A 20648-nucleotide genomic window follows, 5' to 3' on the forward strand; every position below is an offset into this window, starting at 1 on the left:
GCGAGAGGCGTAGCACGGTAATTGTAATATTCTCCATGATGTTCGAAGATTAATCCCTTGCCGTATAACGACGCGAGCGAGAGACACGCGGTAAAGACTACTTTTAGCTTATTAGGAACGAAAGAGAATTTTGTTATCGCAAAGGGTTAAGAATCGAAAGATCGAGGATCGTGTTCGTAGAAAAGAATGAATTACTAATGTCTCCGTTTCCTCGTTTCCCTTCCGTAGGAAACGTAAAGATGGATACAACCGAGAAAACGGATTCTCACAATGATAAAATAAACGATAATGGGTCCGGTGCTCAACAAGGAAACACTAAAGGAAACGTCAATCAACAGGACAATGACAATAAAGAAGAAGTGAACCAACAAAATGAGTGAATGTGAAAAAGCCCGTTCATTCTACCATTTGAAAGATACTGTTTACGATCGTATAATAACGACATTACGTCAATCGAAAGGTAAATTATAATGATTAAGTTGTTTTTGTACATGGAAAAGACGATGCTCCGAATGACATTGTATTTGCCATTTTAAAGAAGCTCGCGAACTCTTAGGAGCGTATTCGATATTCGGCTATATATCTAGTTAACATTACTTAACCTTGGCGCATTAAAGAAAAGAATGATAGATAATACCGTCATTGTACACGTCAACGCTTCTCCGAATGAATTATTACGAAGTTGCGTTTCATAAATTCTACGAACAGACCACGTTATCGAACATTCCGTTTTGTTCGAGAAAGTAGTGCGTACTAAGTACATAACGCTGCAATGAACGTTCGATGAGAGTTAGTTCGAGGAAATAAACCGAATCGAGATACACATTACGGGCAGACTGTGACATACTGTTGTCCGAACGAAAAGTTTCCACAGGTTATTCTGCAAAATACAAAAAAAGAAAAAGGAAAAGAGGGAAAAAAGAAAAGGGAAAAAGGAAAAAGGAAAAAGGAAAAAGGGAAGGAATTGTAACGCGTCGTTCGATTCGATTGGAAATGGAAGGTAGAGATGCAACATAGTTGGACTGGTACGCACAACGTATCACTTCTTGGTGTTAATCAATCACCCTACTAATTAATTACATTGAATATGAAGGTTATAAATGTGCACAAGACTCTCGTATTTCTGTATGTGGACACGACACGGCGGTCTGTGGTATACGATAATGTAAAAGCCCATTTTTCGGAAACTGTATTTCGACAAAGATATAGCACGACCGTTGCTACATTTTCTAGAGCACCATTAAAATGGGAGAAAAGAACAACAAATGTCGATAAAGAAGACTGTTTTATGTATATCGGAATTTCAAATTACCTATGCGATGGTCGTATAGATCTGCATGACGTTGTCCCTAATACAGTGTGACAAGTAAGAAGTTCGTGTACATTAATCGTTTATTAATATAATGTGCGGTCATGACGAAGCTTGTGAAAAATAAATAGTGCAACAATTGTTTATAGTTACTGAATATATTATCATGACCTAGACACATTCGGACGCATTATCAGTAATTCAAAATATAAATGATATATCATATCGCTTGGAAAATATGAAATGCATTCGATTTTTCGTGCGTAATATTCCATTAAGTTGCAGCAATGTCTCGTTGTACAAGACATAAGAAAGAGACTTGCGATTGTCGTCGACGTCGTCAATCGTCTGCATGATATAATCATCGTCAATGTCACCACTATTGTCGTCATGATCACCAACATTATTAATATTACTATTATTATTATTAGCACCATTACTGTACTTCATTTTTATTATTATTCTCCTCCTCGTCGTCGTGATCGTCGATCGTCGTGGTTATCATCCTCCTCGTCGTCATCGTCATCGTCATCGTCGTCGTCGTCGTCGTCGTCGTCGTCGTCGTCGTCGTCGTCGTCGTCGTCGTCGTCGTCGCCGTCGTCGTCGTTATTCTAATCATTATTATTTCTAATATACTGCTATACTGGAATGCATAAAATGATACCTGTTATTATCGTTACTATTGCCGGTGCTACAATTATTATTTATAATCATAACTATTATTTCATTTTCATTACTAATGTTGCTACTGCTACTACAACACCACCTCCGTCACGACCACTAACACTACTACGACACCACCGCTGCTGCTGCTGCTACTACTACCGTTGCTATTGCTGCTTCTGCTCCTGTCGCTATTATTACTATTTTTGCCACTGTTATTGCTGTTGCTAGCGCTAGTGATACTGCTGCTACGATTACTATTATTATAATTGTCATTTCTACGGTTAGCATTGCAATTGTCATCATCATCATCATTGCTACATCAGTCATAGACTACGACGTCGGCATTGTCGCTGTCGCTGGCGCTGTCATTATGGCCGTTGCCGTTTCCGTTATCGTCGTCGTCGTCATCGTCGGTAACAACATTGTTATTTCTATTAGTACTATTATAATTAAGAATCTAATGAAAGTAGTATTTATAAGAATTCATATTTAATAGTTTTATTGGGTTAAGGGGATACTGAATTAGAACTTTGTACGCATGAATACACATTATCGAAGTACGACTAATCAAAAAATTGAATATGCTGCCAATTTTATTGTCGTTTACTATCCTCGACTTTAAATACAGATATTAGTGCACATTATGCAAAATACAAAAGGATAATGCGAGCTGTAAGAAATAATAATAGTTTTAGTCATTTCTAAAAATTACCCACAAAAACGAAATTTATTCAATTAGTTACATTTATTCCGTGTAATGCTCATACAATTTCAATTAAAATGAGATATGGTGCCTTTGACATACTGCCCCAAACACATGCATCTTTTTAACTAATTTCAAATGATTTGGAAAGTCATTTTTACGGGGGGAAAAGTAGCGACATTTTTAACAATAAAAACGGAGATATGTTTCAAAAATATATTTTACTAGTAGTTTGTTTTTTGTCTTGTGCGTTGGTATTGTGATAATTTATAAAATTGCGAAAACTGCTAATAAAATAAATAACGATAGAAGCAATAGTAGTAGTAGTGGTAGTAGTGGTAGTAGTGGTAGTAGTGGTAGTAGTGGTAGTAGTGGTAGTAGTAGTAGTAGTGTAGTAGTAGCAGCACTAGTAGTAGTAGCACTAGTAATAGTAGTAGTAGTAGTAGTAATAGTAGTAGTAGTAGTAGTAGTAGTAGTAGTAGTAGTAGTAGTAGTAGTAGTAGTAGTAGTAGTAGTAGTAGTAGTAGTAGTAGTAGTAGTATAGTGACAGTTTAAATAAGAGTAAGTAGTAGATATTCTAGCAAAATTAATAACGATAATAGTGAATAAATGAACAGTGTCACTGTTATTACTACTACTGTTACTGTAACCACTGTCACTGAGTTTTAGGTATTAAGTGTCATTACAATTTACATTTATTTATACTACTATCAACAATGTCTTTATTGATTATTACACTACTGCTTATGATAATATTCTTTTGTACATCATAATTATGTATCTACTTGTACAATATTTACTTTTTAAATGAACCTGTTTCATGTTAAATCGTACATGTTCCCCGTTTATATTACTTTCAAATAGTTCGTTACATTTTATCACTTGTCTTTTCCTAGTGATTCTAGCATTATTGAACAAAATGTGATTATTAACACGATAATCGTTCTCGTTGTTATTGTCGTCGCCGTTGTCGTCGTCGCCGTCGCCGTCGCCGCCGCCATCGTCATCGCCACCGCCGTTGTTGCAGTCGTCGTCGTCCTCATCATCGTCGTTGTCGTCGTTGTCATTGTCATTTTTTTCACTCAATCATATTTTTTCCTCATCCTTTCTACTGTTATGATAGAGTACAAAATTCTGCGTAACTTAAATATTGTTGTCATTATTATTACCGTTACTGCCCTTCGTAATTAATTAAACATAACTTTTTACAAGAGCACATACGACGGTTAACTTTATAAAAACGGAAAGCTGAAGGATGTCACATTTACTTGGAAACTTTGATATTGTCAAGATTCGAATATGATCATTTATCGCCTATAGGATCACTTGCGCGCATATGTTTTCTATATATTATATACTAAATTAAATTGATTGCAAACACAGTGGTTCGTCTCTGAATATATTTTATCTAAGTAGAAGTATTTAATAATTCAGTATAAAATTGTAACATACTTTGACGTTTGATTATAAGATAAATGTGTATCGTTTCGTTGCTGACAAATATTTTCGATACATCATTATTTATGTGTAGTTTGAAAGTGCTTCACATACACATTAAAAGAGCTGACGTACATGTAGAACATGTGTGATGCTTGCACAAGAGTACGCATGTGATTAATATAAAAAATATATGTGCGAATGCTATGATAATAATTATTATTTCTAGTAATATATAAAATCGTTGTGTATTTTACGTCAGATTAAATGTTATGTCTTACGTTGTAAAACTATACTATTAGATTATTTCTTGTAAAAATACTATTAAAATACGTACCGCGACAGATGCTTTAAAAGCTGCCGAAGAATAGAAATGTAATAACAAGAACTCGAGAACAGGACAGACCTACAACCATCGAGTATGTATAATTTTATCTATTTTAAATGATTATACTAATTTTTGCAACTACTCCTGAAATTTAATAAAATAATTTCTGATGTGTACATAACACGCTGTGCATATAAGTACATAACGCATTAAAGCGGTTAATTTGAATTTTTTCATTGCTTTATATTTTCTATTGAAAATATGAATTTCCAATTACTACGTCTTCTCATTCGAAATGCATCAAATTTTCGAAATCGTTGCAATCTTTTCGATACATTCTATACATATAGAAAAAGTTGACTTGCGGTAGAAAAATGAGTTGATGGCGCTAACATCGGAAATTTGCATGACACGTACTTAGCTGTATACGGTGTAAGTGTATATTACATATGCTAGAAATGTACAATGATGAAATATCTGTTAGAGGACTAGTGACATCCAGTTACAGATAACATCGTAACACAATCATTGGAAACGATTCAATTCCATTTAAAGAGATTAATGTTTTGTGGTCTAGTACCAAATTTCAATGATTTTCATATAAGTAACAATCTTTTTTTTCATTTTCCTCGTTAAGAATCGAATATTCATCGACAGTTTTATACATGTAATTATTGTTTGATAACAGCAAAGTTCTTCCGTTTGGAGGATTATTAAAATTAATGGGGAATGAAATAAGTGCCCTCAACGGGCTAGAAATTGAAGAAAAATCTGTAGAAATTACAGATTTTTGGACACATTACACCGCTCGCTCCAAAGAACATGGAACTCAAGTAGTGTCTTTATTTGTCAGCGAACCGTCTTTGCATTATAGCGGAAATTTCGGAAATCCGTCTCCTTTGGAGAAAGCTGCAAAGGTTAACATTAGTTTATTGATTACCTTATATACCGTAATATATATATATATATATATATATATATATATAATTATATATATATATACACATATCACATAATATACATAATGTATGTATATGTATGAGTCAACATCCTTGAAAGTACATACTTTTTTAAATCACTGGTTCAGTTATTCGAATAAGGTCTGTGCCAATAATCGTATACTATTTTTCAGAATTTAATGTTATATAGGCATCCTTGTATACTTAAATATGTTTCATCGTGGTCCAAAGGCAGCAAATTTTATCTTACTACCGAACAAGTTAAACCTCTGATTCAAACGTTAGAAACACAAAATACACTTCAAATATGCATGGGTTTATATAGCATTTTACGTGCACTTGTATTTCTTCATGAAAAGGCATCCGCATCTCATAACAACATTTGCGGAAGTGTTATTTATGTTACATCAGAAGGATGTTGGAAACTTGGTGGTTTAGAATGCCTAAGTAAATTCAAAGAATTAACTCCTGCCTATTTAAAGAAAATAAAAAATTACAGGTACGAGAAAGCAATATCACCTGATGAAGGTACAACTATCTTATCGACTAGTTTTACAGCAATCGATGCATATGCATTTGGTGTTTTGGCAGAAGATATTTTGAAATTAAAGCATTCAGGTAATCGTATCTATCGATAAATAATTGGATTATTTTAACCATAGAATTCTAGTCGTAATAAAGTTATTATATTATTTCAGAAGATGTGCCAAGCCTCCTAGCGTTTAAACAGTTTTGTAAAGAAGATTTACAAAATACTGATCCATGCTTAAGAAGTAATCTATCGAGTGTTCTACGACACCCATTTTTTACTCATGACTTTATGAGAATACATGCATTTTTAGAGGAATTGCCATTAAAAAGCAATCAAGAGAAAGAAATATTTTTTGGGTAAGCATCCTGAAGAAAATAAATAAACGAAATTCTTCTCATTGATTGGAACTGCAGCTTAACGAGCATTGAAACATTTAATCACATTATAGAAACTTAATAGTACAATTAAGAACATTTCCTGAAAATATTGTCGCAGAACAGTTGGGTCGATTGTTGCTTTCAAGGATGGTTTTATTAGATTCGACCGCTCAAGAAAAGCTTTTGCCATTCATTTTAAAACCTAGAGGTAAAAAAATGTTTAATGGAACTCGATATTTAATATAAATAATCGGTACAACCTTGCTTACAGATGGAAAAGACAACGTGGATAATAATTTATTTGTAGTATCAACGTTTAAAGCATATCTGGTACCTAAACTGCTACAAATGTTTTGTATAAGGGATGTGTCGATACGTTTGGTGCTTTTATCACATTTCAATTCGTACGTTCACACATTTCAAGCGGATGAATTAAAATCTCGAGTACTTCCCGAGCTGCTCGTAGGAATTAAAGATACAAACGATCATCTTGTTTCTGCAACATTAAGAGCATTGGCTGATATAGTGCCAATCCTTGGTGCAGCCACTGTAATAGGTGGAAACAGGGGAAAATTATTTACCGATGGTCGGCCGAATAAAGTAAAAGACAATGGGCAAAATAATAACACTATTTCATCTTTCATAAATATTGTTGAATTTCCAGCTCCTACAAGTTCTAGTCAGAACATAATTAATTTACCAGAAAGACCATCCCCGGATGGAGGTGAAGATAAAAAGGAGATTGTCTCCTCGATTACAGAAGAAGAATATACTTGGTCTGATTGGGACACACAAGAAACTGTTACTAGGGATACCTGCCTTAACGTTTCAGAACCTTCCGATAGAACTCGCGAATCCGATGATATTTCAACTGTTAAGTCATCATCGTTAATTGACACAAATCCAGTATTAGATCCAAACAAAGCTAAAATAACTGAATCTAAATTTACAAAGAAATCAATTGTTTTATGTGATATTTCAGAACTTGATATAAAAAATTCAAAATTAGCAAATTCTACAAAAGAAGAATACGATTTCTTTACAGATATGGAACCTGTAATAAAAAAGACCCAAGTTTTGCATGTACAACAACCACAAATAGCTTCAAAGAGTGTATTCGACATAAAAGTATTAACTGATTTTGATGTAAGCGAAGAGAATGACGGTTGGGATGAAGATTTAAGTGATTGGGGAATAAATGATGCTCAAGAATTAAAAATTTAAGGAAACCAGTACATTTTAACCATATGTGTTACATAGGTTCCAAAAGTAAACGTAATACGTAAATAAAATTTGTACAAAATGCACGTGGTCCTTAAGATACGAAACAAAATATTTTAATAAGACAATTATTGTTATTTGTCTAATTTCGTCTAATTTCGTCTAATTTCGCCTAATTTCACGGTGGAACAGATATTACTCGTCTAGAAATATAATGTTATTGTACATACGTTCATATATACAATAATTACATACAGAGATTATTAAACGAAGTAATTACGTTTTTTAATATATCAAATTTCGTACGATGTTCGTTCAGATAACTAATCTTTCGAGTACTATATCATTACTATTATAACGTCTCTTGAAATTGAAAAGAAATTTTCGTTTTTCTTCATTTCAACGTCAAATAAGAAAATTACGGCTACTAAATAAATGCATCGAGAGATGTTAAAAAAGGAAGAAAACATTGCGCATGATGCAACGTGTAGTACATCGGGGATGCCCTTCCCCTCACGACCTGATAGGCGAGTATTTAGCTTTCATCTTTCCTCATCTCATTTTCGATACTAATTTGCTATTCGTCGATACGGTTAAACGTAACCAATCGAAACCATAAACAACAACATCCATAGCGATCGAACCGTTTTGCTCCGTGTCCGCAAAGGAATTCTTGTGTGTGGCTCGTGTTTCAACCAATCGCATATTAGAGTCGAAAACACACAATATTTCAACCACTAGGACTCGCATTCCTTCCGCGAGCCTTCTTCCGAACAACGAATTATATTTAAGTATTTATCGAAAGATGACATCAGCGCTCTCTGGTGTCGTGGACCATAAGCTACTTAGAGTTTCAGGTTTTGTCACGAGTAGCCGTACTTCCACGATGACTTCCTTTTCCGACGTGGAACTTCGGGAGCTCTGTATCCCGCGGAGTGTTTCCTGTGTCTTTTACTAAAATGGTGAGTAAAATCAACTTAAGATTAACGTGATTCGATAAATTAGATTTTTTATTATTCAAATGAATTATGTAACACTGTGAAAAATGTTGGATGTTTATGATACTAAAGGATATAAAATCAAATCTTTAACTCTCGACTCGTTTAGCGGCAGAACGCATGGCCGAAATAAGGGTCTTGTGTACCGATAATATGAATTTCATATTTATCTAACAGTAATATCCTTTATTACGGTTTCAAATTGTAATCATTCATTATATTTCTCCGTTTCAAGTGATGTTTTAATGTAAAGATATTTTAATAGAAATTTATTGCACCCTATTTCATTGTCGATGTTATTAACTTACACGATGATATCCGTAGCTCACTTTGGCAAAATAATGAAAATATTTTTCTCTCTACATTGCTAAAGATTATGTGAAAGTTGAAAAATACAAGTATCGTTGTACGATGGCTTGATCCATATGTTATGTTTTAGGGTTTTGTAAAAATTGTTAAAAACAAGCAGTATTTCAAACGTTATCAAGTTAAATTCAAGAGGCGACGCGAAGGAAAGACTGATTATTATGCCCGTAAACGATTGACCATTCAAGACAAGAATAAATACAACACTCCAAAGTATAGGTTAATTGTTCGTCTATCGAATAAAGATATTACATGCCAGGTAAATAATCTATGTTTGTATTATATTTATTAACATTCTTGTTTCATTAGGATAAAGTCTATTATACATTTAATTAGGTGGCATACTCGAGAATCGAAGGAGATAGAATAGTGTGCGCAGCTTACAGTCATGAACTTCCAAAGTATGGCATTAAAGTTGGTCTTACAAATTATGCTTCTGCATATTGTACCGGACTCCTTCTAGCTCGAAGAGTAAGATTTCTCATATTATAAAACATTAATTTTTTATCTAGTTACACATATTTTATTTCATGATGAAACACTCAGCTCGCTTTGATGCATATCTGAAGAAAACTATTGTTCCCTATTGTTTGATTCTGAATGATAAAATTATAAAATTGAACTACTGAAATAGTATGTATGTATGCGTGGATTAAGAACAATATGTTTTAATGTTTCTTGGATAGTTATTAAAAAAATTGGGCTTGGATACATTATACACCGGTACAACAGAAGTAACTGGTGGTGAATATAATGTAGAAGAATTAGACGAAGGACCAGGGGCATTCAGATGTTACTTAGATACCGGTCTCATGAGAACTACCACAGGTGCTAGAGTTTTTGGTGCCATGAAAGGTGCTGTTGACGGTGGCCTAAATATTCCACATAGGTATATCTTTTAACAAATTTTATATGATCTAAGGTTTACCGAATACGGAAGTTATGATGATTTTATGACACATGCGCGTCATCTGAGTCATAGCGAGTCGTGACTTTGTTTTGTGTTCTACAATACACTGTACGATTGTTGCACAGACGGTAAAGATTAGAAAACGTGTCTCTGATAATACAAAATCACGTATACTACGCTTGCATGGGGTTATCGTAAGTAGTCTCATTAATTTTCTTTTATCTTCAATGGGTAGCACCAAGAGGTTTCCCGGATACGATAACGAGTCCAAATCTTTAAATGCTGATATTCATCGGTACCATATATTCGGGCAACATGTTGCAAATTATATGAAAAAATTGGAAGAAGAGGATGAGGAAGTTTTCAAACGCCAATTTTCGCAATATATTAAAAATGGCATCTCTGCTGACAATGTAAGTACTCATGGTTTTATATAATATTGAGTTCGTCCAACTAATAATTACTCTCAGGCTTTAAAGTCTTTGCAGTGTCGCAGTTGGACCATAGTAAGTACATTGGTTATAGAAAGTAAATGTATAGATTCTTACATTATTTTCCTATTAACCAATGTTACATTAAAAGTATTACAATGTATGTTTTATTGGAAGTATATATATGTTTTTGTTTTTGTTAATAGATTGAAGGCATCTATAAACATGCTCATGAAACGATACGTGCAAATCCTGAACACACGAAGGTCACGAAAAAAGAACTACCCGTAAAGAAACGATGGAACCGTGCGAAACTTTCTTTGTCAGAAAGAAAGAACCGCGTAGCGCAGAAGAAAGCATCTTTCCTTGCAACATTGGAAGAAGCAGAGGCTTAATCTCCATGACGATCATTTTCATTCGATTTCTTTGTTGTATCTGGAGCGTGCAAATTTTCCATTACAATTGTCATAATAAACAACAACTGCAAGGAAAAGGTTATAAAACAGAAATAAAAGAATATCGAATAAAAAACTTTTCTTATATTTATTGTTGTATTTAAATTAAAGTTGTTATAAATTGTTTAAAATCAATTATTTTATTTGAATAAATAATTGTAACACAGACTAACTCCAAAACTTTCGACAGAAAAACGTGACAGACATCGAAACCCTGTCATCTTTATTTCACATCAATTTAATACATTCGCTGCCACTATTAAAATATTATAGAAAGTCTTGCTTTCTTCGTTTGCATCTGCGGCATATCGATAGCATACTCTAATATGTTCGAGTGGTAGTGAATTTATTATAGAAGAAATGATATTCCTAAGTACTATGTACACGTTTGTTCGAATAACGAGATTGAATCCATACATAACACACACCGTGAAACGGACTAACATTCTTTGATCGTGAACTACAGAAAGTTGAAACTATGAAATGTCCATTTTCAATAATTGAGAATATGTTTTGATTTTCATTCGAAAATAAAGAGGGATAATTTGAATTTCATTAACACGATCCGTCTAGAGAAATATCGTCGAAGAGAAAAAGCACATGAATCTGAGACGAAAAATATTTTAATTTTTACCAAAAAAATGATAATTAGTTATCAATTGCTCGTCAGTTAATCCGGCCTGAATATCTCCGATAGGCGGCACCGCTCTTACCTCTCCCCTAGCTGCTACAGAAGGAGGTGATTTGAGTAAACGCCGTGCTACGTTGTGTATGTCATCTTTCGACACAGCATCTACAAACAATACGCGAACAATGACTTTTACCGTTCTAATAATTCTAATGATTCTATTGGCGTGTTGCTTACCGATTGCTTGTATGAAGTACTCTGGCCGTTTTCTAGATCCAGTAGCTAAAACTTGTCGTGCGATATCTTCAAAGACAACGGGTCTTTGTTCCAAATTCATAAGTAACATAGACTGCAATTGTTTCTTTGCTCTCTGATTTATAAATGAATAAATTAATTGATTTTCATTGCGATAAACCTAAATACAAAGACGTATCAATGAAAACTATGCTGTAATAAAATCATACCGCCAACTCGCTGTCTGTAATATTACTAGTCATAGCAACCATCTCGTGCACGATAACTTCTACCATTTCTCTAACGTGAGACGGTGTACAAGATGCGTGAATACAAAAGAGTCCTGTATCAGCGTATGCATGGTTATATGCAGTAGCACTATACAACCAGTGATACCTGCAATATGACGACACTCTGTGACGATTCTTTTCTTAGTTGAAACAGTTCCTGGATCAAGAAAACATCTTTCAGACTTTACCTGTTAAGCACGTTTGTATACAAACGCGTATACATTCCTTTGCCTGGCCCACCAGCACTAAAACTGCCACCTCCACCCATCATCATATTTAAAACGCACATTGCTACGAAATCCGGGTCTTGATACGAACAACCTTCCAAACCTATTACTACATGAGATAATTCTGGTAAACCGCTCGGCCCTGCGTAGACGGGTATGTTACATTCCTCCTGAAAAATTGTAATTTCCCATCATTTAGATACAATCCTATTTATTCTGGTGTCTTTTTATATTAAATTGACATAATATGTCAATTTAATATATGCATATGCGTGTGTAACTGTAGATAATAACTAATATATAGCCTCCGGTATATTGAGCAATAGACGTGTCAACTGCATTTAATAGTTTTTCTTTTTCCGAGGATACCAAGTTATTCTTCTTTTCTCTTTCTTCTTCTTCCCAAATAGTTTTATTCTCAACGAAATGTCTAAAACAATAGGAATGTTAACCTTGATTTGAAAATTTTCATTTTTATTCAAACCGAGTGTTAGATTTTAAGCTTCATAGAATCAAAAGATTATAATTAACAGTTTTTCAATTAATTACAATCGTTGTAACAAGATTTTGTGACCGATTTTAATAAATAGTTTTCATTACTTTTGAACTGCAGAGACCAGATGTTCGTGTTCCACGCCAACTCCAGCCACTACCATCCTCTTTGGTGTATAATGATGTTTCAAATACTCTAATAATATTTTTCTGTCTACGCGATCAATGTTCTCTTCCGGACATATTTTTGGAAGACCAAGAGTATTGCTTCTGTACGCAGCCTAAACCACAAATTTATACAGATACGTACATATTATTAAATATTTATGATATAAAAAATTCTATATTTTACTTACCGCATGGATCATATCCATAAGTATCGATTCTTGCTCCGGTCTTGTAAGTAAAGATTCTAATTCGAATCTAATCATTGTTTTTGCTGTAACTAACTAAAAATAATAGTTTAATATTAATAACGTTATTGTCTCCTTTTTGCAGATAGTTTGAATCTGAAGATAATATTTTGTATGATTATGTAATCTAAGTGATTATTTAAAATACAATATTTTCTTACTTCTTCTTCTGTTATTTTGGGTCTTAACGCAATGTCACTTAATATTTGCACAACTGTATCTATTCCTCTGCGCTCAGCCGAAGCAGCATAAACAAATGTATCCCTAAATGCTTGACAATCGCATATACCACCATACTTTTCTAATGCCAACATTATTTCATCCTTGCTATCGTATGTTTTTGTAGACTGCAATAGTAAATCTTTAAATTTTATTTCATTAAAAATAACTTTTTAATACGTATCGCAAAGCTTACACCAAATGCTAATTTCTCCAGAAAGTGAGAGATTCCACTAGGATATGCAATTTCAAATCGAGGACCAGACTCGAGTAACACTGTAAGGCAATAATTTATATTGAAAATTAGAAAATTATATAAAATTTGTCAAAAGATCTTTACCACTCACCTCCAATTGTGCAAAATTGACCAAACCGATTTTCAGAAGCAACTCTTAATCCATTCGGTAAAACTGTTACTTTAGTCGTTTGATGTTCCTCCTTTGCAGTAGCATAGACTGCTTTAGGTAAATTAGGTATAGGTTGAGTCAATGGAGGAAATGGTATAATAACCGATTCACGAGTTATTTTATTGTTATACACCTTTTGAGAAGAAAAGCTGCATTTACTAAACAAAGGAAATGCCTGCCTTTGCATCACGCTGAAAGAAGGATCATTTACGTTTAATATATTTATTAAACTCGTATAATTAAGTTCACTAGATAACTTGAATTGTACAAGTGTATATTTTTAAACAAACAACTGAAATATAAGTAGTGAAATATATATATATGTATAGTACCTTTTTTTAAGGTTAATTAATACAGAACTACGTGACGCTTTCATCATTAGATACATGTTAATGTTTCGTCAAAATTTCAAACATTTACATCGACTTCCCAACTTCCACCGTTTAAAAGTGAAAAGCGATCTTCCAAGAAACAACCTTTTCAACTACCCTCTTGTGGATGTAAGCGAATACAGATCTACGTACCTATCTACATGTATCAACAGTTAAAATATATACATTCGAGGGATTGCAATTTAAATGAAAATCCACTCTAATGCAGTTATATTTTAAGGTGAAAAATACACAACAAACTAATACTGCAATTACAAACTATGTATTTTACTTCACTCAACTAATTTAATTGTGTGCCATTTCGGGACAACACCGTGGTTGTAATCGGCTATCTGTACCTTAAATATTTTATCATAAGTGGCATTATAGATTTATCGATTACCGATTTACATACAAACAAATTAAACGGTAATTACAAAGGTTGAAACTGAGAATATCACAGCAAAGATTGAATAAATGGTCCTCTATTTTTCAAGATACAATTTACATCATTGAATATCGAAACATAAGAGTGGAACTTCTTATTTCGACGTATAGGATTTTCGTCGATTTCGCAGCACGTGTTGCTCATGAAATAAATCACGAAGACAGGTTATGTTTCGTTATAGTTTATACGCTTGTATAAAAAATAAGTTTCCAAGAAATTGTTTTCTTTTGAAATTTCACAGAAATTGATAATTTATTTTACACTATAGAAAATGGGTTCGTTTAAACGATTAAATCCAAAAAATAAATCGACATCATTACAAAAGTCACGTAAACAAATCCGCAAAGAGCTTAGGAAACAAAAGAAAATTAGTAAAGCAAATCATTTTAAAAAGAGGAATGAGTTACGTGTTTCAGGACAGCATGCCAACACACATGTCGATAATGACAATACCAACGACGAGGTCGTAAACGATTTCCAAGTTAAATTTATTAAGAAGAAGGAAAAAGAAGTGCATGAGCGCAAGAAAAAAAATAAAGAAAATGAATTTCTTACGAAAGCAAATCAGAAAGAGGACAAAATGATTAGAAAGTTAGAAAAACAGCTCAAAATGAATAAGAAAAAGAAAACAACAATTCCTAAATCTTTTAAAACAGATGGTTTAGATTGTATCCTTTTTCTATTCTATTTGATAAGTAAACTTTTTGGACTTTATACTTTTTAAAGTGAGATTTCATGTTGTATTTTTAGTAAGTTGATACATTATCTGTTGCATAAATAAATCTCCTTAACACTTGTATAGATATTTTGGATTTTTGTCTCCAAGAAGATAGAAAATGTATAGTAGATGCAGAGGAAGAGCTTGTAGAGAATAAATATAATAATGAATTTAAAACAGATTTATCTATGGTACTTGAAGAAACTGATACGGAAACCATGGAAAGAGACGACGAAGAAAATAGAAATGATAGCGATAGTTCTACGCATGCACCGAAATGTTTTTCACGAAATAATAATTTAAATAGATTAAAAATTGATAAAGTAAAATTGGATACTAAGCAGGACAAAATGTGTAATAATATTGATGACACAGATAATAACATCTGGGAAGATATATATGGACGAAAACGAGATAGAGAGGGTAATATTATACATGAGCATAATAAATATACATTCCGTGATACAGAGGTTAATGCAAATAATGCGATAAATAAGGACAATGAGAAATTACTTTTTCTAAAAAGGAAATTAAAAGGCTGTTTGAATAGAATAGCTGAACAGAATATGCATATCATAACTAATCAGGTAATTGATTGTTTTAATGTGCAACACAAGCCCTGAATCGATAACTTCATTTCTTAATATGACCTATGTGTTGCAGATAGAAGAACTGTATCTGACTAATGGTCGCAATGATATGAACTGTTTGTTAACGAATTTAATATTTGAGGCTGTAATTGCACGTGTGCTTACTCCAAATCGTTTGATTTGTGAATATATGATGTTGATTGCTATTTTACATGCTAACATTGGGATCGAAATTGGAGCACATTTTTTAGAAAAACTTGTAAAAAAATTTATTGAAATTATGGATGTCTCACAGAATGTTGAGGACAAAGAATTAGATAATGTGATTCTGATGATCTCACACCTATATAATTTTAAAGTACAGTAATTTTGTGAAACAGTTTTAGCTACGATACAATACAGTACAACCCAACCATTAGAGGGAGGATTCTCAATATAAGATTCTAACTTTGAGCAATTATATATATGTATATATAATATTCTTTTTATTACATTTTTAATTTTGATCACTGAAATTCTTTGGATTACTGTATCGGTTGTGTCTGCAGACACAAAGCTAAAATTTTATATTCAGAATACTCCCCCTTCTTTTACGTACGGATAAATGTAAGTAAATATTTTTTTCTTCAAATTTAATGCAGGTATACGGATATAAACTTCTTTATCAGATACTCGATAGACTTACAACTAAATTTACAGAGAAAGAAATTGATTTGATATTGCTTATTTTGAGAACAGTAGGTTTTGTACTACGAAAAGATGATCCAATTGCTTTAAAAGAATTTATACAAAATTTACAAAAAATAGCTAGTCATAAAAACGAGCAGAGGTAAGTCTTAAATTCTGAAGAAGAGTTAAAATTTGTATAAATGTTTAATTTAAAACATGTTGTTACTATGCAGCTCAAGATTTAGATTTCTGTTGGATGTTTTGTTAGCAATAAAGAATAATAATATTAGTAAAATACCACAATACGATCCTTCGCATGTGGAGCATTTGAAGAAAGTTATAAAAAATGTAATACGCAAAGGAAATACTATAACGCAATTCAATGTTTCCTTGGAGGACTTATTACACGGTAAACATGATTTATTCGTATCTGGATCGACTATAACGTATAAGAAAAGAAAATAAGAAAATCTATACTTCGTTGGTTCTTGTACAGCCGATGAAAATGGAAAATGGTGGATCGTTGGTTCTGCTTGGGTTGGATCGAACATGACGAGTAATCAAGACAAGGTGAAACAGGAAAATAAATTTCGTTTCGGTAAAAAAATACTTGAGCTAGCGGAGAAGCAACGAATGAACACCGATACAAGAAGAAATATCTTTTGCATTCTCATGACAGCCGAAGATTACGTAGACGCTTTTGAAAATCTTCATCACCTAGGTTTGAAGGACCAACAGGAAGATGAAATCATACATGTTTTAATACATTGTTGCTTGCAAGAAAACAAGTTTAATCCTTACTATGCCGTATTAGCTCAAAAATTCTGCGAATATAATCGAAAGTATCAGGTATAGCTTCACGATTTTATAAACAGACACACGCAATCGTGTATATCGAGATTTAAGTTACCAATAACATTTCAGCTTACATTGCAATATGCGTTGTGGGATAAATTGAAGTCTTTGAATACACACGGAAGAAAGCAATTGAGCAATCTAGCTCGATTTTTAACATACTTATTCACCGAAAAATGCCTCGCTTTGTCAGTTTTAAAAGTAAATATTGTACTTTCTATCATGCAACGTATATAACATTATTAAGTGCGCGATAAGTCTGATAATCGAATTTTATTACAGGTTATTCAATTTACAGAACTAGATAGATACACCATGAAACTTCTCAGAGAAATTATACTAGGTATTCTTTTACATAAAAACGAGCAAGTTTGTTTGCAAACCTTTGAAAGAATATCCATTTCTCCACAACTGCAAACGTTTAGAGAAAGTCTTCGTTTATTCATACAATATTTTTTAATAAAAAATATAGATTCGTCTGGTACGTTAAACGAAAAAGAAGTAACTTTGAAAAGGAGAGCCGAATTAGTGGACAAAATAATAGTTTCGCATGGAACGAAAATTAAATTTTGAAACGATTAAGGTATATAATATGCAAACACTTGCATTTACGACTATTGTTTTAAATCGAATATCAAATGTTAGTTGGTACTTTATCGAGTTAGTTAATTTTTTATGGAATAAAAGTGTATAAAATAATGTTTCTTAATGCGTAAGTCGGTTGGATTTCGTCGATTACACGTTATACGTTTTCATGCAAAGTTTGTATGCATTTTCGTATTTAGCATTCAGAGGCGCGCTGCATCCGTAACCACCTAATCGATGAATTCGAAGGAAGTCGTCGCAATCGATATTTCCATCTCCATTACAATCCTGCGAATGAAAAATATGGTCAGGAAAAACGATGCGTGCAGAGAGAGAGAGAGAGAGAGAGAGAGAGAGAGAGAGAGAGAGAGAGAGAGAGAGAGAGAGAGAGAGAGAGAGAGAGAGAGAGAGAGAAATAAAAATGCATTTCTTTCGGAAAAATTACTTGAGCAAATTTATCCATGTAGCCTTGTACGGTGTCAGCTCCGCAGAATGGATCGTTGACGCATTTCTGGTATGCTAGATGAAAAGAAATGTTCTATGAAACTGTCGATCGCGTACAGTAAATGCTAACGATATTGTACAAATGTAAATATAATACGAATACTAATTGTAGTTGCAATATAAATACTTTTCTACTAACCGTCTTCGTCGGAGGACCCTTTGAGTTTCGGTTTACCCGCATCAGCCCAATAGTTCCATGTTATGCGGAACGGTCCGCACACGGACCCTTCGCAGCCAATTGTAACGTTACAACCCGAGGCAGCCTCGCATATACATCCGAAGCAAGTCTTCGATATTGTTACGCTTTCCGTCACGGAAGCTTGTTGCCCTACCGATCAATACCACATTTACAATACTTTTCTTTATCGGACAATACCAAAAGCATATGAAAACAAGAACTTATAAACGGTAAACTATTATTTTCTAGTAGTTCATTAGGCGTCTTTGAAAAATCAGACTATGCGAAAACAAGAGGAAAGTCGAGAATAGTGATGTATTAATCGGTTCTTTTCAAATTCTTTATACTCTTATTATGAAACATTTGAACTTTGGTTATTTTTTTTAGCAAAATATCCCCTTCTTTCGATAAGATAGAAAGAAAAGAGAATTATCGGCGCAACGATCAACGTGTCGGTGGAATCGTTGCGACCGTACCTCCTTTTTCGAAAGAATCGAATTTACAGAGAATAGAATCTTGAACGCTCGTTTCCTCTTATTTTATAGCGTTCGAAGTATCTTTAACTGTAATCTTTAGAAATATAAACAATATAAAAAATGGAACAATTGAACGTTTACAGTCATTACCAAGTTTATCGAGTACTCGTTTGTTTCTCGTGTTAACGTTAATATTGAAAACAATTGTTATTCACTCACCATAAAATAGCAATAAGGGCAATAAGTACGTTACGATCGACACGCTCGGCGAAAGAATCATTTTTCCAATTGATCCGCGCACTTGCTCTTTGTTAGGACTTGACTTTGGAAGTATCGTTGACACGTATTTTTCGGGATTCCCCTGCTAAAACGATACTCGCGCTATATTCCGTCATCTCGTTCTTTTATATAGAAAACAGTTGTAACGGACGTGGTAAGTGGGCGGTGAACGTATGTTAGCGGCTGCGAAAGTGGGGAGTTCGACAAAGGTCAGTGGCAAGGTCTCCGATTCCTTAAGAAAGAAGATCCGTACCTTCTGGAATTCGAGTTGCCGCGCACCATTAACGTTCAAAAAGAAAACTACAAATAAAACTCGTATCTGTCTAGTTTCACGCGAACATCGACATTCAATGAAACAAATCTATTCGAGGTTTCATCCGCAAGACGCATTACGAATCTTCTCGCTTGCTCGTTTCAATTCGATTCGTCTACGCAAACAATTCGACGCGTATTATACGAAGAACCGATGCGAGTTCGAGCCTGTTGCTTTTTTCAATTTCTAACGAGATCGATCTATACGTAAATCTGATTTTTCTGTTGAATTTTTACCATTTGCACTGTTCTCGACATTGCATTCGTACAGTTGTTCGCAAACGATATCGAACTTGACACGCGTTCGATTGACGAGGGATTCATGGAAATTTATGAAAATTCATAGAAAACATTGCGCATTCGAGGGGTGTTTATTCTCTTATAGAACGCGAAGCAGATATACTTTTCTGCGATTTAATGGAAACATAATGTTCCCTCTGAACCGAATGGAATATGAGTAAGAACGGAGAACCCATGCCGAAACCGGATTTTAACTTTAAACAAGGTAGCGAAGTCGAGGGGATTAATGGCTTTCAGATCGGAACAAGAAATTCCCCATTTTCATTATATTTCACCTGCAAACACCTTATTCGTATTCACCGGTATGGTACAAATGGACTTTTGTCGCAAAGTATCTAATGACACATACGCGTGAGGCGCGAGGCACAGCTGATATGGAAGTACTTGTGTGCCTACTCACTCACTTGGATCTACTAAATCTCCGATTTTTACCTACAACGCTAAAATAATTAAAATCACGATAAAGTATCGCCAACTAATAATTTCTCTTCGGTTGAAACACGCCTACGCTCGAATACTTTACGATTCGAGATATATACTTATTGTAGCTTCAAGGTCTACCGCTACCGATTATTACTGCGATTAAGAAACGATATTTCAATCGGGTAATTCAATGGGCTAATATTGCTATTGATTGTTAAATAAACAAATTTAATTAATACACGCTACGCATATACTATGCATAATTGTATAATCTATCGACTTTAAGAAAACGTAAAAGTATCTGTACAGTATACATGGAAGTACACACAAAGAATTAT

General features: G+C 33.6%; 6 protein-coding genes across 18 annotated transcripts in view; 4 read left to right on the plus strand and 2 right to left on the minus strand.

Moving 5' to 3' along the window:
* The window catches only part of nocte (no circadian temperature entrainment), a 15647-nt gene extending 14190 nt beyond the window's left edge, over positions 1-1457 (plus strand). For 7 of the 9 annotated variants that reach the window (XM_076372373.1, XM_076372375.1, XM_076372377.1 and 4 more), the window contains exon 19: positions 229-1457. In XM_076372373.1, the coding sequence (XP_076228488.1) occupies positions 229-380 (152 nt within the window). In that variant the 3' untranslated portion in view covers positions 381-1457. The remainder of the gene's footprint in view (positions 1-228) is intronic. The other 2 variants (XR_012999766.1, XR_012999767.1) reach the window with 2 other exon arrangements.
* Positions 1458-3772: 2315 nt separating this feature from the next.
* Positions 3773-7800, plus strand: LOC116432034 (protein-associating with the carboxyl-terminal domain of ezrin). 3 transcript variants are annotated; one of them, XM_031988315.2, is made up of 6 exons: positions 3773-4534; positions 5132-5360; positions 5576-6020; positions 6101-6290; positions 6383-6519; positions 6583-7800. In XM_031988315.2, the coding sequence occupies exons 2-6, from the start codon at positions 5166-5168 to the stop codon at positions 7533-7535; spliced, it is 1920 nt and encodes a 639-aa protein (XP_031844175.1). In that variant the 5' UTR covers positions 3773-4534; positions 5132-5165; the 3' UTR covers positions 7536-7800. The 3 variants fall into 3 exon arrangements, with proteins under 3 accessions (XP_031844175.1, XP_031844174.1, XP_031844176.1); XM_031988314.2 differs by lacking the exon at positions 3773-4534 and adding an exon at positions 4897-5047; XM_031988316.2 differs by lacking the exon at positions 3773-4534 and adding an exon at positions 4897-5047 and having other exon boundaries at positions 6104-6290.
* A 525-nt stretch (positions 7801-8325) lies between these two features.
* On the plus strand, positions 8326-10779 carry RpL5 (ribosomal protein L5). Its single transcript, XM_031988324.2, has 6 exons — positions 8326-8494; positions 8970-9155; positions 9233-9367; positions 9583-9785; positions 10042-10219; positions 10444-10779. Exons 1-6 carry the CDS (start codon positions 8492-8494, stop codon positions 10630-10632), a joined length of 894 nt encoding a protein of 297 aa, XP_031844184.1. The 5' UTR covers positions 8326-8491; the 3' UTR covers positions 10633-10779.
* Positions 10780-10873: 94 nt separating this feature from the next.
* Positions 10874-14482, minus strand: LOC116432035 (mitochondrial-processing peptidase subunit alpha). Of its 3 annotated transcripts, none has more exons than XM_031988321.2 (11): positions 14333-14482; positions 13543-13793; positions 13392-13471; positions 13138-13323; positions 12920-13012; positions 12672-12844; positions 12366-12501; positions 12033-12241; positions 11785-11950; positions 11558-11690; positions 10874-11485 (listed from the first exon to the last, which is right to left on the minus strand). In XM_031988321.2, the coding sequence occupies exons 1-11, from the start codon at positions 14356-14358 to the stop codon at positions 11316-11318; spliced, it is 1623 nt and encodes a 540-aa protein (XP_031844181.1). In that variant the 5' UTR covers positions 14359-14482; the 3' UTR covers positions 10874-11315. The 3 variants fall into 3 exon arrangements, with proteins under 3 accessions (XP_031844181.1, XP_031844183.1, XP_031844177.1); XM_031988323.2 differs by lacking the exon at positions 14333-14482 and adding an exon at positions 14127-14275; XM_031988317.2 differs by lacking the exon at positions 14333-14482 and adding an exon at positions 13935-14086.
* Positions 14483-14692: 210 nt separating this feature from the next.
* Positions 14693-18671, plus strand: LOC116432031 (nucleolar MIF4G domain-containing protein 1 homolog). The gene is made up of 8 exons (XM_031988305.2): positions 14693-15089; positions 15224-15726; positions 15803-16087; positions 16371-16558; positions 16632-16807; positions 16895-17247; positions 17323-17454; positions 17536-18671. The coding sequence occupies exons 1-8, from the start codon at positions 14693-14695 to the stop codon at positions 17824-17826; spliced, it is 2325 nt and encodes a 774-aa protein (XP_031844165.1). The 3' UTR covers positions 17827-18671.
* LOC116432041 (lysozyme) lies at positions 17501-19418 on the minus strand. The gene is made up of 4 exons (XM_031988331.2): positions 19216-19418; positions 18482-18670; positions 18284-18357; positions 17501-18126 (listed from the first exon to the last, which is right to left on the minus strand). Exons 1-4 carry the CDS (start codon positions 19274-19276, stop codon positions 17989-17991), a joined length of 462 nt encoding a protein of 153 aa, XP_031844191.1. The 5' UTR covers positions 19277-19418; the 3' UTR covers positions 17501-17988.
* Positions 19419-20648: the final 1230 nt, after the last annotated feature.

The sequence above is a fragment of the Nomia melanderi genome, chromosome 11, assembly GCF_051020985.1.
Source record: "Nomia melanderi isolate GNS246 chromosome 11, iyNomMela1, whole genome shotgun sequence".
In the NCBI taxonomy this organism is placed as follows: domain Eukaryota; kingdom Metazoa; phylum Arthropoda; class Insecta; order Hymenoptera; family Halictidae; genus Nomia; species Nomia melanderi.

Coding starts and splice junctions, on each gene's coding strand:
- LOC116432034 (XM_031988315.2), top strand. CDS start 5,166: ATGGGGAATGAAATAAGTGCCCTCAACGGGCTAGAAATTGAAGAAAAA. Junction 6,021..6,100: donor TTTGAAATTAAAGCATTCAG/GTAATCGTATCT, acceptor ATATTATTTCAG/AAGATGTGCCAAGCCTCCTA. Junction 6,520..6,582: donor ATTCATTTTAAAACCTAGAG/GTAAAAAAATGT, acceptor CCTTGCTTACAG/ATGGAAAAGACAACGTGGAT.
- RpL5 (XM_031988324.2), top strand. Junction 9,156..9,232: donor ATAAAGATATTACATGCCAG/GTAAATAATCTA, acceptor ACATTTAATTAG/GTGGCATACTCGAGAATCGA. Junction 10,220..10,443: donor ATGGCATCTCTGCTGACAAT/GTAAGTACTCAT, acceptor TTTTGTTAATAG/ATTGAAGGCATCTATAAACA.
- LOC116432035 (XM_031988317.2), bottom strand. CDS start 13,990: ATGTATCTAATGATGAAAGCGTCACGTAGTTCTGTATTAATTAACCTT. Junction 12,242..12,365: donor ATACCGGAGGCTATATATTA/GTTATTATCTAC, acceptor ACAATTTTTCAG/GAGGAATGTAACATACCCGT. Junction 11,486..11,557: donor GTACTTCATACAAGCAATCG/GTAAGCAACACG, acceptor TATTGTTTGTAG/ATGCTGTGTCGAAAGATGAC.
- LOC116432031 (XM_031988305.2), top strand. CDS start 14,693: ATGGGTTCGTTTAAACGATTAAATCCAAAAAATAAATCGACATCATTA. Junction 16,808..16,894: donor CTTGGAGGACTTATTACACG/GTAAACATGATT, acceptor GTTCTTGTACAG/CCGATGAAAATGGAAAATGG. Junction 17,455..17,535: donor TCGCTTTGTCAGTTTTAAAA/GTAAATATTGTA, acceptor ATTTTATTACAG/GTTATTCAATTTACAGAACT.
- LOC116432041 (XM_031988331.2), bottom strand. CDS start 19,276: ATGATTCTTTCGCCGAGCGTGTCGATCGTAACGTACTTATTGCCCTTA. Junction 18,671..19,215: donor GCCCTTATTGCTATTTTATG/GTGAGTGAATAA, acceptor ATTGATCGGTAG/GGCAACAAGCTTCCGTGACG. Junction 18,127..18,283: donor ACATGGATAAATTTGCTCAA/GTAATTTTTCCG, acceptor TTTCATTCGCAG/GATTGTAATGGAGATGGAAA.